General features: G+C 41.8%; 1 protein-coding gene across 2 annotated transcripts in view; it reads left to right on the forward strand.

Moving 5' to 3' along the window:
- The window catches only part of kif5ab (kinesin family member 5A, b), a 160,495-nt gene that overhangs the window by 41,159 nt on the left and 101,724 nt on the right, over positions 1-17,612 (forward strand). For both annotated transcript variants that reach the window (XM_079579228.1, XM_079579229.1), the window contains exon 2: positions 14,562-14,649. In XM_079579228.1, the coding sequence (XP_079435354.1) occupies positions 14,562-14,649 (88 nt within the window). The remainder of the gene's footprint in view (positions 1-14,561; positions 14,650-17,612) is intronic.

Here is a 17,612-nt window from a genome sequence, read left to right on the forward strand (position 1 = left end):
AATGCCTTATTTTTATATGACAAAATTGAAAAAAATGCAATGCATTTTTTTCTCATATTTGTATCAGTAATGCAAAAGTTTCAAATGGACATCTCTACATTTATTTTTTTCCCTATTCACCTGCAGTGTCTCGCCTTAATGCTAAAAAGCCTTTCTATACATGATATGTCCCCCTTAAGTCTAGTGCTGTTTTGTAATCTGCTGAAACCTACTTATCGTCTCCAAATACTCTGGTTCCAGTTAAGTAACAGATCATTATGTGGACAGACGATGTTAAAATAAACAGGGAATGTCTTTTTCGGCAGTCGCTCTGCAGAATAAGAGCCGATTAATATGTTTGCATGTGGCTCTTGTTAAATGATTTGTTTACATTCTCCCCTTGCCTCCTCCATCATTGTCTTTTTGCCCGGGTTTTGTTCCACGTGTTGCTCTTAGGGCTCATTAAGTCCCGCATTCAGCATCCATTTATAACCACTCCCTTGCCACTGTCTTCTCGTAGCTATTTTGTTCGACTTAATCTTGTTTTTCAGCTCTTCTGCACTCCTCCTCTGAAACTTTGTTCATTACTGGGCCTCCAATCTCGTCTCTGCAGATTTTTAATTGTCTAATTTTTTTTTCCTTCCCTCCTATGATTTTCTATCTCGCCTCGGCTTTGGCAGAGCTCCGCAGATTGCCGGCTGGACGCTGCTTCTGGCTGCTCAACATTGCGCGGCCAATCCAGAGCGATGAACGCGCGTAATTGGATACATTATTTTGCAATCCGTCCCAGTCTTCTTTACCATGTGCCTCTGACATAATTACATCTTTTCTTAATTAACCAATTGAACAGACAGCCACAGCTCCTGGGTAAATGGAGGCTATACTTGACAGGCATGTTAAAGACGGCTCTTGTGCTTCGGTGCATGTGGGTTATTATCGTTATTATGCAGAAGAGGGACGATTACAGCCTGGGCAGCCTATCAGAACAAAATGATTGGTAAAGAGCTTTGTTTTTTTCATCCACCTTATGTAACATTTCTATAATGCGCTCTTCTGCCCTGCCATGTTTTTGATGGCATGTACGGTGCATGTGTGAAGCAGATGATTGTGGGGCGGACCTAATTGTTTCTGATGGGGTGCTTGTTTGTATCTGCAGCTGTGATTACGAAGCAGGAGAGAAATAGATGAGCTCATTAGGATGAAGACGCGTTCTCCTGTGAAGCATCACTGCCCCCGTTGTAACATGCAGGTTTATTCAATTCCATGTCGAGGGATTGATTTACAGTGAGAAGAGTCAGTCCTGTAGGGTTCTGGGTCTAATGCTGTAAAGTAGAGGTCGACCACATCGGCTATCGGCCAGTAAGAGACTTCACGTTTATTGCATTGGAAAGAGCCCAGTCAGAACCTTAAAATATGCCCCCCCCCACACACGTTCTTAGGCCTCAATGGTGCTGAGAGACATCGTAGTGGGAATCGGTCACAAGTTTGTACACCACCGAGGCTCGCAGCGAATTTAATTTGTTGTTGCAGACATTTGCTGATAATTTGGGAAGCATAAGCCACAGAGACTTACTATTTTTGGTTTTGGGATCTGCTGATTTTTGTCTTTCAAATGAACTCCCTCTGAGGCACCATGCTTAACATTAATGTCCTAAATAAAGCAGCCCTATGCTGTCACACATAGTTTGGACCAGAGGCATGATACACAGGATTATAGAAGAGACATTTTGAAAAAATCTGCAAAAATACTGGCAGTGTGACAGCATCGGCCATTCATAATGCCCTAAAATTGGCATCTGCCTGAGAAAATACATATTGGTCGACCTAGTAGTGAGTAAAGCTATGTTTGCTTTGTCTCTGCTGGGAATTTTGTCCTTTGTGTTTGACCTGCCCTTCAATGCCTCTGAAGTGAGCGACGGCAGTGCAGCTGGTGCACCCGGAGACCTACAGATCAACCTATTGTGGATGTTTCAGATTGATGGGGGAAACAGGAGCACCCAGAGGAAACCCACCCAACACAGAATTCTATGCAAACTCCACAAAGAAAGTCCTGCCCTGCACAGGACCTTGATGTGCAAACCACTCAACCAACACTGAACATTATGGCCAAAATCCCCAAATTGTTTTGTTTAGGACAAAAGCAACTCATCCCCTTACGTAGATCTGGGATCTCCAACCTTTTTTACCCAACAAGCTACTTTTACACAATATGAACATCAGAGAGCTACTTATGTTCAAAAACACTTGAAAAACGCAACTTAGGTGGAGTTCACCCAAAAGAATTACTATTATTAGTGACTTGAGTTTAGTCCTTATACTTTACTATATTGAACCAATTGTTCACAGACTGTGTTCAGCATGTTCAGAACAAACAGAAAATACATCTAAAATTTGAGTTATCAAGCGTGTAGAGATTTAGAAAGTCTTTGGCGAGCTACCTGGAGAGGCTTGGTGAGCTACTGGTTGGAGATACCTGCCTTAGATTTATTAAGGTGCATTTTTGTTGAAACTTAGAATGAGTTATTCGCTTAAAGCAGCACTAAGTAACTTTTTTACCTTAATAAATCCTTTCCGTAGTCCCTCTGGGGGTAATACAAGTGTTGATGGGATGATTGGAGGGTCTTTCATCTCCCCTTGGTGTCTCTAGACAGAAAACCACACTTGCAGCTTACACACTAATGGGATCACGACGAAGAAGCAAAAACAGGCTAACGGGCAAAGCTAACTGTGGGCTAGCTCCACTTAACCAGTATTTACAGCCAAGTTTGAGTGAAAAAAAATATCTCCATTGTGTAATTGGTTGTACAATATCCCTCTCTCACTTTGTCTTTTCTGTCAGCGTAGTATTTACTCTCATGGACAATTAATGAGTAAAAAGCGTAACATGATACAACACCTGCAGTGGCGCTTATGGCCTCTAGGGGCATGAGTTACTCAGTTCAGCGACAAATGTTGCTGGACCCATTTTGTATTCTACAAGTGGTCAAAACACAAAGGTGGGAATCTAACCCAGGACCTTCTAGCTGATAATATGACTTAAAAAGTGCACTAAGGAGCCGCGTAACAAGTTGATTAAAGGCCATTTCACTTCTGGTAATTATCAGAATACTAAACCATGACATGAATGCTAACTTGAGTACCGGGTTCCATTGTAAAATCTCCATCCATGACACAATCTCGATCTCCGTATCCCTAGACAGTGCTGAGGTGCCGTTCAAACAGAGCTATCAAACTTTAGATACCTATATTTTATTTTGGGAGATAGCTGGCAAAAAGCCCTGTGACGAGCTGGCAGCGGTACATTGAAATGCCAACTCCATTCATGCCATCTGCTGGGACAGACTGTACAGCTGGCTGCAGCGACAGTGCGAAGTTTAAAATGAATGAATAAACAAGTGAGCTTATACAAAAGTTTCACAAATAAAAATACATTTCACAAGAGAATTTTTCATTTAGTATTTAAGTTAATGTTAGCGTTCCTGTTCAGACACTGACTTTATTAGTTGCAAGTCATTAACTGGAGAGCACGCACCAGAGGATTTAGGATTAGTGTTTTTCTGATGATGCATAGACTCTTGTGTGGGAGGTCACTGTGGCTCTCGCTCCAGAGCTGGGGAGATTTCAGCCGTTGCTCCGGGGGGGAAAAGGGCAAATAGTAGTTTTATTTTCCTCTCAAGCCCAGAGTGAAGAGAGAAAACATCAACATTCATCTTGCTTCAGCAGTGAATGAAATGAGTCTGGCCTAATGAAGTGTACAGGAGCCTGGTAGAGGCTTATGAGGACTATACATCTTATTGACTTTGTGCTGTGTCGCTGCACGTCCATTAAAGTATATTGAGTGACCAAACAGTGCTCCACAGATGTATTCTTTAGAGGAGGAAGGAGTGCGCTGCTCGCTGTTTGTTAAGTTGGTAAAGATGTAGCACATGTCGGCCAAATACTCCTACATTATCGGCGGTGTGGGTTCTAGTCCTGACAGTTTGATGAATGTCTCCCCACTCTTCATCATCCTGTATTGACCTCACTTAATCTCTTAACCTCTAAAAGCTTCTTGAAAAAAATACGTCAAAGTCGATACAAAAACGCACCAGAAAAGCAGCAATAAGACAATACAATAAAATGGACAAAAAAGTGTAAAAAAGAGACAAAAAAGAGACAAAAACGCTTCCAAATGACAAAAAGAAAAAAAAAATGCAACAAAAACACAACTGTAGAAAATGCGCTCAGTTACTCAGCTAAAGCCAAAAACGTTTAAAAAATAAAGAATGAAATTGATTGGCGTGTGCCAGTGTTAATTTCGTCGACTAAAATATTTAGTCTTAATTTTAGTCAAAGTGATATTTTTGACGACTAAAATTGGACTAAAACTAAATTCAAAGTTTTTCATGAGACTAAAACTATGACTAAAATGTCCAGATATTTTAGTCGACTAAAATAAGACTAAATAAAAATGAAAAGGAGAGACTAAAATCATCCAAACTTCTATTGACCGTCTGAAAGAGCCTCAGATCATGTAAATTCTCTGCCAAAGGATCAGGTCTGAGCTTTGTTCATGTGGAGCAGCTCCATGAAGCAGAGGAACAAGATTAAATATGATTATAATGAATATTATCAATGCAAAGTCGACTAAATTCGTCTTAAATTTAGTCGACTAAATTAACTTGCAATTTTAGTCGACTAAAACTAGACTAAAATTGAAGATATTTTTTTGGACTAAAACTAGACTAAAATCGAAGTACATTTTCGTCAAAAGACTAAGACTAAAACTAAATTAAAATATGTTGTCAAAATTAACACTGGCGTGTGCACTGAATCACATATTGTGTAGATTGGAAACCCAACATGGTTTCAACATAAGTATTTTATTTTCTTCTGTTACTTTTGTGTTTGCAGCCCAGGAAATATAGGGGACTGGTTTTCACCGTCTGCTGGGCCAGCGCGGGTCAGAGTCGGGCTTAATCCTACAAACTTAAAGGGACTAGATGCAAGTTGGCCATTTTATACTCACTACTGCCACCTCAGGTCATACGTGTAACTGCAGCTTCTATATTAAGCTCGTGCATGACGGCACTTCAGACCCGAAGTCACAACTTTTTGAGTGACAGTGCAGGATTTTAGAGGCAGTTGTGGTGAACAGGTCTGAGCTCATTCTACACATTAGGACATTGCTGGAACATGTAGGGGGAGGGAACTACACCATTTTAACATTTTTAAACTCTGTAAAGTCCCTTTAACTTACAGTCTGGTTCACTATGTTTAGATTTCCACTGTTGTGGGATTGTTTTGTATGAAAACTATATATGTTTGGAAACCTTATGGTAAAAGCGATGAGGAAAACAATGTTTCCATTTGCCCTCGTCATTTGGTAAAATTGTGCAATTTTTCCATTAGAGTAAACGGGGAGTTCAGGTCATCGCCACGGTAACACCATGAAACATATGACAAGGGTTTCATTGACTTTTTTGATTGGAACGTCCAAAAGGAATTTTACCCCCCATATAAATGTTTGGTCGATTTATTACCGCTAATATTGCACCTTTTTATTTTTTTTACATGCTTTCCTGCTTATTTAATAGTTTTCAAAAATATATAGTTTTGATCCTCTCCACAAAGATCCGGCGAATTACATAGTGAACCAGACTATTGACTTAACAATAAGTTTAAAGCAACCTTTTGATTTCCAAGACACAAAACATCAATGTTGTGGAATTAAACGATATTCACCACGAAATTCAACCTGTTTGAAAGTTGAAGTTCCCTCCGTCAGCCAAACACCAGCAGTTTGCAGCAGTTTTTATTACGCTTCTATGTGGAGAATCTCTCTGGGGTGAATTGGCGACAAGTCAGAAGCAGCGGTACCATGTCCATTATAGATCCGTGAAGAAATCGGATCACTCTGACTGTGGAGCTGTATCGTCTGTGAGGGTGTTATGAGTGTTCTATTCTATCTCAGACTGAGGTGGCGTTTAGGCGTCTGTGGCTGAGCTTTATATGAGGAACAGAACCAGATGTACCAAATGCGTGAGAGTTTTAAAACTAATCAGAAAGAGATCGTATTGTGCTTCACGTGAAAGCAGGCTCAGCATCTGTTTTCCAGCTGCTTCCTAGAGTTCTAGAGTTGTTATCTTGTCATTACTCATTGTTTTTAGTTTATGACATTAGCTAAAACTAATCTCTCTTTGACAGCTGGCATCTTAACCCCAGTTCTCTCCGACTTTCTTCCATCATCTGCATGTTTTTGTCATTGCTAACAAAGAAATTCCCTCTTACCTCTTTCATTGAGGAGTCCTGAGGAGACCATATTGTATGTTTTTGTGGTATGGGCAGGCCCACCTTAATGTAGCCATAGGCCCTGGAGCTTAAACAGAATTGTAGGCCCCCACCCCCCTCAGCGCAAACTCTAACCCTAATGCTAACCTATAACCCTAACCCTAAATCCCACAAAAACCCTGCTATTCCTAGATGTATCCCTCTGGGCCAGGTAGGGCGGGCCTACTCCAGGTACACACATAGGAGCTTAGCACAATCATCGCATACAGTTTGTCATGCTGCAAAGTGAAGTGATTGACATTAAAATCAACAAATCACCCTTTCTTATTTTTTTCCCCTTAATTCTGATAGGCCCTTGTCTATGGTAGGCCCTTGGGCTCCAGCCCCTGCTAGCCCATTGGTTAAGGTGGCTCTGGGTATGGGAATCCTGTTTGACAAGCTTGAACCTTTTCGGCGTCTAATTTTCACAATGTAGCATTAGGGGATGGTTTATAAGTTGAATCCCAGATGTATGTGTGAAATTGTGTTGTAAACTCAGGGATATACTAGCTTCACCCCACCCGGTGCGGGAATCAAAGATGACACGTTCTTGCTGTCAGACGAGATTGCTCAGTGCTTGAATATTGACCCTGTATTACCCAACGAATCTCTCTCATCAACCGTCACAGTGTGTAGCATCGAGCTCACTGATTCTTGCAGTGCCACAATGACACTCTTAAAGCAGAACTAAGTGACTTGTTTACCATAATAAATCCTTTCCGTAGTCCCTTTAATACAAGTGTTAATGGGATGATTGGGGTTTTTTTCATCTCCCCCTGGTGTCTCTGACCAGAAAACCACAATTGCAACTTTTCCTGCACCAGGTCGGAGGTGCAATACACACTAATGGAATCACGCAGAAGAATCTAACAGGCTAACGAGCAAAGCTAACTGCGGGCTAGCGCCACTTAAACAGTATTTACCAAGATTGAGTGAAAAAAATGATCCCCATTGTGTAATCGGATGTACAATATCCCTCTCTATCTCTTTGTCTTTTCTGTCAGCGTAGTATTTACTCTCACGAACAATTAAAGAGTAAAAAAAACGCAACATGCTACGACGCCTGGCGCTTATGGCCTCTAGGGGCATGAGTTACTTAGTTCTGCTTTAAGTGACGATTCATTTAGTTAATCTTTTGGGGCAGTCACATCAAAGACAGACGATTCCTCTGGTGGAAGTGTGCAAGTGAATTCATTTAAGTTAAGTGAAGATAAAAAATAAAAACAAACTTTTCCTTTTCTATTGAGGCAAAAACAGGTGACAATGAGTTCAGCTGCATCGACTGCCCAAAAGACACTCCACTTCGCCAAAATGTAAAAGAAATGCTGAGTAACATAGTTTTGGCTGCAACAGTAATACAGTGCTTACAATGATCCAATAAATGTACACATTAAATGTCCTGAGCCGCAGACAGTTATCTACTATTGTGTAAATAACATCCTGAACATAAGTACCTAATAGAGTTCATTAAAAATGCATAAGCTGTAGATAAGAGAGTTTTATACATCTCTGTTGTTGCAGCAGTTACTTCTAAGCCATGGAGCATTAGATAATAGTGTGTGAGACGATTTATCGCATTTTACTTGGAAGTAAATCTTAAAAAAAGCAAACACGCTCCAGAAACAAAATCCTAAAGTATAAAATAGAAATCCAAGCATCCACAGAGACGTTTCCTCATGCGCATTTGTAAACATACATATTACTTTTTCCGGAGCTGAGCGAAAAGGCTGAAGTAGCTTGAAATCCCCAGTCACCTGCGGTTTGAATGAAATGTGTGGTTTTATGCTCCCTGACCTGGATGCTGATATAAGACCTGCTTTTGCCTCTTTAAGTGATCTCTCCTCTTTCCGTCCTCGCTCCTATGCCGACATTTGTTTCAGGCTGACTACTTTATTTTGCCCCCTTTGCTATTCCTCTGCTCCACTCCACACACATCCATCTGTGTGCTCCGCGCCCTTGAACGCTGTCTCTAATGGCTTCACCTCTGATGTGGGCTGTCTGTCTGCCTCTCTCTTGGGGTCAGCCAGTCTTTTGCCCAAGGCGTCGCGCCGCTCTGAGCTCACACCCGCCGCCTCTCACTGTACAGCAGAAAAAACGAATAAACAGAGAGGCTTGTGTTTTCCAGTGTGCTTGGAGTTCATCAGCAGCACAATGAGGAGACACTATCGCGCTCTGGTCAAGGACAATCAGCTCAAGTGTCCTCTTTCTATTTAGAGATGATGGAGATTACCACTCGTATGGTGGTCTTTTGCCATACATTATGCAATCCAGCAGCAAACAGATGTGGCTGATTAGATGATCTCCTTAAGTGAGGACATGAGACTCTGTAAGAGGAGCAAAACCATTCTAATCCAATCCGGGATTTCCTCATGATCTGTGAGTCGTCACGCTTTTAGAGAAAGCATCAATGCCGGAGCCACATGTGTGATATCGATCTCATTAGGCAGAGACAGGTTCCTGCCCATGTGGTGGATGTGGGAATGACACAGGGAGTATTTTATAGGATCTGTATCATGCTATTTTAGCCACCCCAAAGTAAACTAGGCATTTATATGATATATTGTACCTCTACCACTATGGAGTACTATTTTTTGTGAGAAATATAAGTATTTTCTGAGGGTATTTTGCAAACCCGGAAGACACGATGCTTCTATTCAGTGAACTCTGCCCCTTAAAATTGAATCACCGCTCTGTCCTGGCCGCTCCATCGGGTGTTTACGTTATGGTACTCAAGTTGGTTATAAAAGTTAATCCACTTTGATCCTAGCGAAGGTTCACCAAACATCCATCAAGAGACAGTCACAGAAAAACACTATTTTGGCTGAGAGTCGCCGAATCCCGGAAAGATATTCCAACTTCTTGCGAGTGGCCTCTTCTTTAGGAAGGTTGAATAAAGTCCAGTACCTCTCGCAGCCAAACGCGCTTTTCTCCATGACATTGTCATTAGGTAAGAGAAAAGAACAGGCGTGTCCCGAGTAGGTTAGAAAGAGCTCCTTCTTCAAAGCTTTCAGTGCAAACCTTTTTTTATTTTATTTATTTATTCATTTCTTACAACAGAGTGTCACAAGTAAGTCGTTTTCCAGGAGAGGGAGGAGCAGCTGCTAAGAGGCCAAAAAACACTCTGGGGATGTTTTTGATAAAGAAATATCACATTATTGCATTACAACATGGCTAAAAGCTCCAAAAAGTCGATTTTGCATCATATAGGCCCTTTAAAGCTGTTGTAATCAAATTATTTTCTTGTAGTAGAGTAAACTCCCTTGGCACCGTAGATCGCCATTCTAAATGCAGTATTTGGGAAAGAAAAACAGACCATGAGCGCTGTTGCTTTTTCCTCCAGTGCCGAATGAGGAAGTCAGACAGTGTTAGCGTTAGCGATTCGCCCTTTTCACGTCTGTCTCTATGAACTGCGGCTGAGGCGTGCTGATGAACTCAACTGAACAATTGTGATGGACAGGAGGCTTTCGCGCTTTGAAAACAAAGTATTTCGGTATTACAGCTTTAGGTTTCCTGTGTAATGTGGTAAATATCAAACAAATTAACATGTTTGTCTGCAAGAAAGCCGAGATATTCTCTGAAACTTTTCATTTTTCTATATGTTTTATACAATTAGCATGTCCTCTAAGTCCAATAGCATGTTGGGTTATTTTGTAATGCAGTATTTCAGAAAGGGATAGTAAGTATTTGAATAATAATAATACTTTTTTTTTTGTTAGGCGCCTTTTTAAGCAGTTCAAGAGGGTTAGACAGACACGCACATCCCAATAAGTGGCATGCAGGAGTTCGATGGTACGTGAGATGAAAGGATTGGAAACTCTGCACCGCTGTTGCACTTCCCAAAGAATTTATTTCGCACCACAAAATAACATTTTGGGCGTCACTACCCCTTTGTCAGACCTTTCTAAGCACTCATGGTTGCCTTACATCAAAGAAACAGATACTGTATATACACTGCTCACAAAAACTTAGGGCACACTCAAAAAACACATCCTAGATGTCAATAAATTTGATTTTTTGGATGAAAATCTTTTTTCATAGTGTAGGGCAATGTGTTGAGAACAAAATAACATAAGAATGATAAATGGAAATCAAATTCTCAGCCCCTGGAGGTCTGGATCCAAAATTATAGTCAAAATCAAAGTGACAATTCAGGTCACTGGTTGATCCAAATTCTGTCGAAATTCCTCAAAACTAGTCTGTATCATCCTCAGTAGTGTGTGTGGCCTCCACGTGCCTGAATGCACTCCCTACAACGCCTGGGCATGCTCCTGATGAGACCACGGATGTCCTCCTGAGGGATCTCCTCCCAGACCTGGATTAGAGCATCAGTCAGCTCCTGGACAGTCTGTGGTGCGACGTGGCGTTGATGGATGGACCGAGACATGATGTCCCAGATGTGCTCTATTGGATTTAAGTCTGGGGAACGGGCAGGCCAGTCCATAACATCAATACCTTCATCATGCAGGAACTGCTGACACACTCTTGCCACATGTGGCCTGGCATCATCAGGCATCAGAAGTCAAAAATGTCTGTTTAATTTCCACAACACCAAGTGAAATTGATTCACAATAAGCGTGGCTTCCTAACTGGACAGTCTGATATCCCAGAAATGTGACTGACTTGGACTTACATTGTGTTTTTTGAGTGTGCCCTAAGTTTTTGTGAGCAGTGTAAAAACAGTGCAGTTATGGTCACAGTGAGAAGACTTTTCTTGAGTTTGGATTTGAAGTGTGGGAGTGAGTCGGTGTTGCGGAGGCCAGGGGGAGAGTGTCCCAGAGCTGGGGAACAGAGAGGATGAAGGCTCTGCTCCCCATAGTGACGAAGCGGGCAGGAGGAACAATGAGGTGGAGAGAGCGAAAAGGTGTGGAGATATGAAGGAGCTCAGTCAGGTATGGGCAAGGTTATGGATGGCTTTGAATGTGAGGAGCAGGATTTTGTAGTCGGAGCTGTTGTAGGACGGGTGTGATGTGGCTCATGAAGGGTGTGTGTGATGATACGGACGGCTGAGTGTTGAACCAGTTGGGGTTATGGAGAGTTTTTTGCGGGAGACCAAACAGGAGAGAGTTGCAGTCGTCGATATGGGATATAAACTGATACAGAGTTATTATACGAGAAGTAACCTCAGTCAACAACATTTTGTGAGTTTGCAGAGTAATACATCATTGTAACGCTGGCCTCACAGTTGCATAAACATCCTAACTCCCACCAAATGTTTCATACTTTTTGCAAATGGCACAGTTTTCCTGACCTTCTGAAAAATAACCCTGACTGCTGAAAGTCAGTGCATAAACACGGCGATGTATTTTAATGTTTAGTGTTTACAAGGACACTTTTAAAATCAGCAATTTAGCAGCAACAACAACAGACGGTCACACATTTACTATTTAAGTTTCTTGACTGCACAAAGGAAATGTGTAAAGTATGTGGCAAGTTTTAGAGGAAAGGTTTATAAAAGCCTGCACTCTGACACACGTACAGCTTTGTGCTGCGCTGCACAGGCTTCCACTATGGGCTTTATAATGACTCAGGGGGAATAGGTCCAACGTGAGCAGAAATCTCAAACAGTTTCTTGATTCTTTCGAGATACAAGCTTCCCATCCATAAGACGGATACTCTCATTTTATTGTTGTTTTTATACACTGTCTGACTGAGAAGAGTCAAAACAAAAAGGTCACACGCTCTAATATGATGTTATATGGTTAGTTCCTTCAAACCTGTGGTATTGTTTCAATAAGCTTCTTCAATGTCAGAAGATCAATTGTTGTTGTATGAATTGTGTTCATGGTGGGAGAGCGTGACCACTGCGCAAAGCCTTCTCCAGCACATCCCAAAAACTCTGGGGTTAAGATCTGGACTCTGTGGTGGCCAATGCACGTCATGCTCCCTGAACCGCTCTTTTTAGAGATGCACCGATCCAGCTTTTTTGCGACCGATGCCGATACCGATACTGGAGTTTGAGTTTTTGCCGATATTTGATATTTACCGATACCAAAAGACTTTCTTTAAAGTGGCTTTCTCTGAGTGAAAAATTGAATTGACTCTTTTCTCCATTTTAAGATCAATAATATTTTGTTGTCATGATATTACAGATACATTGTCAATTATATCTATTGATAAACTTGGATGAATGTTAAACAAGGATCACTGGACTTTTCTACACTAAATCTCCTTGGGTAAATGACAGGCTTTAGGTTACATTAATATAAAACACTCACATGAAGTGATCTGATCATTACAAATATGTTAGATCAGTTATTTATTAAACTAAAATACAAACACTTAGATTCAGCGGTGGTTATTTTATTGCATTAGGCTTCTTAGGTATTTCTATGTTAGCTTCTCTCCCAGCCTTTGTTAGCATCAGCATGCACACGCTAGCTTTAGCATGCTATTGCTAGTGCGGCATTTTGCGATCAAAAAATTGTTTGCGGAGGTTAAAACTAAATCAGCTTTACAATGACATACAGCATGCCCGTATTCACTTAGCTTTAGGTGGCAAATGTTGTGTATTTACGGTGTTGAGAGCCAAAACTGGTATCGGTTCAGTATTGGATATTTGTAGCCGATATCCGATATCATGTTTTTTTCCAGTATCGGCTCCGATATCTGATGGAATAACCTGGTCATGCAGGATGTTCTTGTTCAGCTGGTCTCGTTCTTCTTCTCTCCAGACCAGAGCAGTTGGTTAAATCCGAATGGCGACTTTTTTCTGATCAGACAGTGAACGATTCGGTGTCTATCAGTGCACTTCATTCTGTTCCTCTGACAAAACAGCTGCGTTTTCAGTCAGTTGGAGAAAGTGTTGTTTTGACAATTGAACAGAAGGGCTGTGCAATATTTATATCGCAAGAAGCCACAAGGCAAGGCATGTTTATTTATACTGCACATTTTGTACACAAGGCAACTCAATGTGCCTTATGAATTGCAAAGTCAATGAGTACTTCCCTCTAGCTTTACAATGCACAATGCAAAAGTTCAGTTTGATTCATTATGTACCTAGTTCAGTTCAGCCTTGTTTCTATAAACTCTATTTATTGACTTTAAAGAGGGGGTATTATGCTTTTTTCAGTCACATAGCACCAGTTTATATCACACTACAATGATGACGAAACCTTCTGTTGGTCTGTAACTGCAGTAACTTAGAATAACTGCCTTGTATAAAATTGCTCTCTCAAAATGGCTGTAGCGAATGTCTTGAAATAGGCCTCTGTCTCTTTAAGAACCTCTGACCCTTTCCGACACGCCCCCTCCACACGCTGTCTGTGGCATCAGTGGGGAGGGGGTTCTGCTGAGGAGCAGTGGTTGGTTACTCGGCTGGTGACGAAAGCTCGGAGGCGTCTCCAGGAGGTGGGGGCGTTCCTAGGAGGACTCAGGCAAACCTATCCCTAAAATGGCCGCCATCAGAGTTTTTACAGATTACTCAGAAATACGTGAATGTGCCAAGGCAACACTTCAGGCATGTTTTTAATGAGGGAATGACATAATAACATGATGTAAAGCTTGAAAAAGTTGATTTTGCATAATACCCCCCCTTTAATGAAAATCCCTGTCTTAAAGGAACAAGCCACCTTTTTTCCATACTGAGATATGTTCTTACCTGAGCATAGACGAGTTGATACGTACCTGTCTGGTCTTTGTGCGTGTCCAAGGAAGAGCGTAGTAGCTTCCAACTTCACCCCCGTTTGAAGCTATAGGAATATGCTGGGAGAGGCCGAATGCTAACAACATCTTTGGTCGTTTTGCGTGACTGAGCACACGCACGAAGACCAGACAGGTACGCATCAACTCGTCTATGCTCAGGTGAGACCATGATATATCTCAGTATGGAAAAACGGTGGCTTGTTCCTTTAAGATTGTTTAGGACAGTGGTTCCCAAAGTGTGGTCCGAGCCCCCCTGGGGGTCCTCAGAGGTACTGCAGGGGGCCTTCAAAAGCTTGTCAACCTAACAGATTAAAAATGGACTTGGACTGACAATGTCTATATGATTGTTAAAATGATATACTTAACATCAGTGTTTAGCTCCATCGACTCTGTTATTTGTTTTATAAGCTGTTTTATGTGACAGATAAACTGAATGAGTGAATCCTTGTTATTGGGGGGCCCCATGGGATCTTCGTATCTGTGGGGGGGCCACAAATCTCCGGACTTTGGGAATGGTTTATGGTTTTGTAAGGAAATATTGATATCACTTTTTTTCTCACACTGTGCTGCCCTTCTGACCAGTTTAAATCTTAATCACTTCTTCACAGTGACGGTGTTGTCTTCATTCACAGGGCCGGCCGTATGTGTTCGACAAAGTGTTTCCCACCAACACCACCCAGGAGCAGGTCTACAACACCTGTGCCAAGCAGATCGTCAAAGGTGAGTCATCCACACGTGCTTGTTCACCAATGACAATGTGTTAGAGTCTGTCCATTGTGTTAATGTAGCACAGAGGTGACATTGCACATATAACCACATGACCCAGCTGTTTCTATGCTAACACCACATGCCGCCGGCTGCACACAGGGACCTGCCTTGGATCAAACACTCCAAATCCCCGGAGCCTCCTCCCTCTGTCTGCACTGCATCTGTCTGCATCCTCTGCTTCACCATGGTGGCATCTGAAACCGGTGTAAAATATAGCTCTAGGCCTAAAAGAGGGGAGAAGGGAGGTGGTTGTATTCCTAGTTCGATGCATTTGAATGCTCACTACGCCAGATTCACACAACTTAAATGCAATTGGGAGGCACATTTATTTGGTGGAGTAAGCATCAAACACAGTTGTCTGCCTGTGTCAGCTTGATAGAAGACTCACTGTCATAATCCATCTCCAGCACGAAAATTAGCTCCATTCAGGGAACCGTATACGATCCTTTTTTCTGTGGCACTAGAAAAGTTTAACAGTGGAATTGAGAGCCCTGGTGCTTACGAGGTACTTGCTGAGGATCCCCAAAGGTTGTCACATATCAAGCCTATTAAAAGTATATTGTTTTGGACGAGACGTTTAATTAGCCTGACAAATCCACAATGATCCCCACTTTTTATACACAGGGATACTGCATCAGTCTGGGCCCAACGCCCTCGTTGGCTGCTTGTGAAAACTCAAATAGTCTCGTAAAATCATATTTGTTTATTTGCCATCACATCTCAACAATCCATGGATATGTCACAGGAACACAAGCTTTATTGCATTCGGCAGTAAATTGCCAAAAACACATCAACAGTAGGTGGGTTTTGTGATTTTTAATCCTGCTCAAATATTAGCTCAGAACCGGGCCAGCTCCAGTCGACTGAAGAACAGCTTAATACATCAGGCCATCAGGAAGCTGAACTCCCTGCCCTCCCTGGCTCCCAACCCTCACTCCCCACCCCTGCATTCCACAAACAAGGATGAGAGAAATATAATTTCAAATCATTCACATGTAATACGTCCGCTCTTCGTTGATTGGTTTACTTCGCCTCCTGTTTGCTCACGTTTATTCTCTCTCAGAATGTATTTGATGCCACAGTTACCACACTCAGTCACTGGTGCAGCATGTTGAGTGTGGATTTGCTGAACCAAAGAGCTTTCCAAGTCCAATATATAAAAACAGTGTTAGAAGGCAATGTGTGGCGGTCGGCCAGGGGGTCTAAGTGTGGGAAACACTGAGGTAGTACTACAGTTGGAACATTACTTTACAGAAATCTTAATAATTTTCCTCTAGTTTAGTGTTGTACCATTTTTATTGTATATTATTCCAAGAAATGAATGCTTTGTTATGCTTGATGTCACACAACAGCTAAAGTACTCATGCTGCACAATATTTAAAAAAAACAAATCCAAACGATTTTCAAAGACCTAGATAATTTTATGACCTGTTATGGCTCCCTGTGATGTGTATTGTGTCACCTAATATTGCAATAACAATAATTTGTAGCCAGATAAAACTGTGAGGACTGGGTTTCTTCTTGTGAGTGTGTGACTTGATTGTTGTACTGCCACCTCGCACCATCAAAGAATAAAGGGTGTGAAAAGGTGGGAGAAATCAGAGCACGGCGATTGGAAATTCAAGGTTAGAGATTTAGCTCAGCGATTAGTGGGAGAAAGTAATTACAAGGAAGAAGGGTATCACAGTGACATCAGTAACTAACCACAGCATCTGTTTTTTAGACACACTTTGTTCTCTTCCTCTTCCACTGCGGTCGACTGCCTCTTATCATCCGGTGTTTTTATTTTCTGTTCGAGACAGGCGCTTGATGCCGTGTTTTTGTTTCTGTCAAGCCGTTTCTCATTCTTAACAGGAAGCACAGAGAGAGAGACAGCTCGAGAGGATATAGCGACACGCAACACTGTTCGGTGGAAAGCAAAAGGTGGAGGGAAAGCACATTCGGTCTGATTAGTCTGAGGTCAGCTGGTCTGTACGGGTCAACGGTTTTACCAGGGAGTTTATGTGAAAGAGCCGCCCGTATCTCTCGCCACACACAGCACCGCTCGCCTGGTGTTGAAATGCTTTAGCTCTTTTCCGAGCTCCGTGAGGGTGTTGTGGATATGCATAAAGTGAAATTATTTTTTATTTTTGCACTCACAAAGGTTGTTCTGAACCCAAGCTTAAATATCATCTTCAACTCACTGCAAACAGGCGTTATGAAGTTCAAACACGGTGTCATTGGAGGTAAAGGCCAGTCTTATTTGTCTGATTCCCAGCTTGCTTATATAGATAAACCCTGATTGCACAAATTGATTGGTGTTATTACACATTTCTACCACATATATCCACAATGATGTCTTTTGACTGTTCTAATCTTTTACTTCTTATGAGGGAGATTTGTATTTAAGCCACTGGCACGCCAATATGATGCACAGCCAGAGCTTTACCTCTTATTTAGTATCCTTTGAAGTCCAGAGACTAGTTTTCCTTTGATGCCAAAGGTTTAATAAGCATCTCAATAGAAAGCTTTGAAATTGAAGCAATTTCCTTGTTAAATGAACTTCATCCAAATTACCCAATATTTTAATAGTTGTTTCAATGTGTCGCATAACTCCACATAAGAGTTAGAAATGAAAATACTGGAATGCAGCAAGCATGACTACTTTCAAACCTTGGGCCCATTCATGTGTTTCTAAGCGCAGACTGTAGACTAGACATTTGTTCAGACAGGGGGTCTTTAGTGAAATCTTCAGCTTCATACCTGGCGCAGTGCGTGGGCTGGACAGACTCCCATGGCCAATGGCGATGTTATGCACATCAGTGGTCCCTCCCTAAGCCTTACCCCCTACAGACCGTACTAGACTGGAATATTTTCCACTACTGGTAGGTGTGGGGGCTGTGGGGTGTGTGTACGTCCTGGTGTTTTGATCTCGT

This window comes from Gobius niger, assembly GCF_951799975.1.
Source record: "Gobius niger genome assembly, chromosome: 20".
Taxonomy (NCBI): Eukaryota; Metazoa; Chordata; class Actinopteri; order Gobiiformes; family Gobiidae; genus Gobius; species Gobius niger.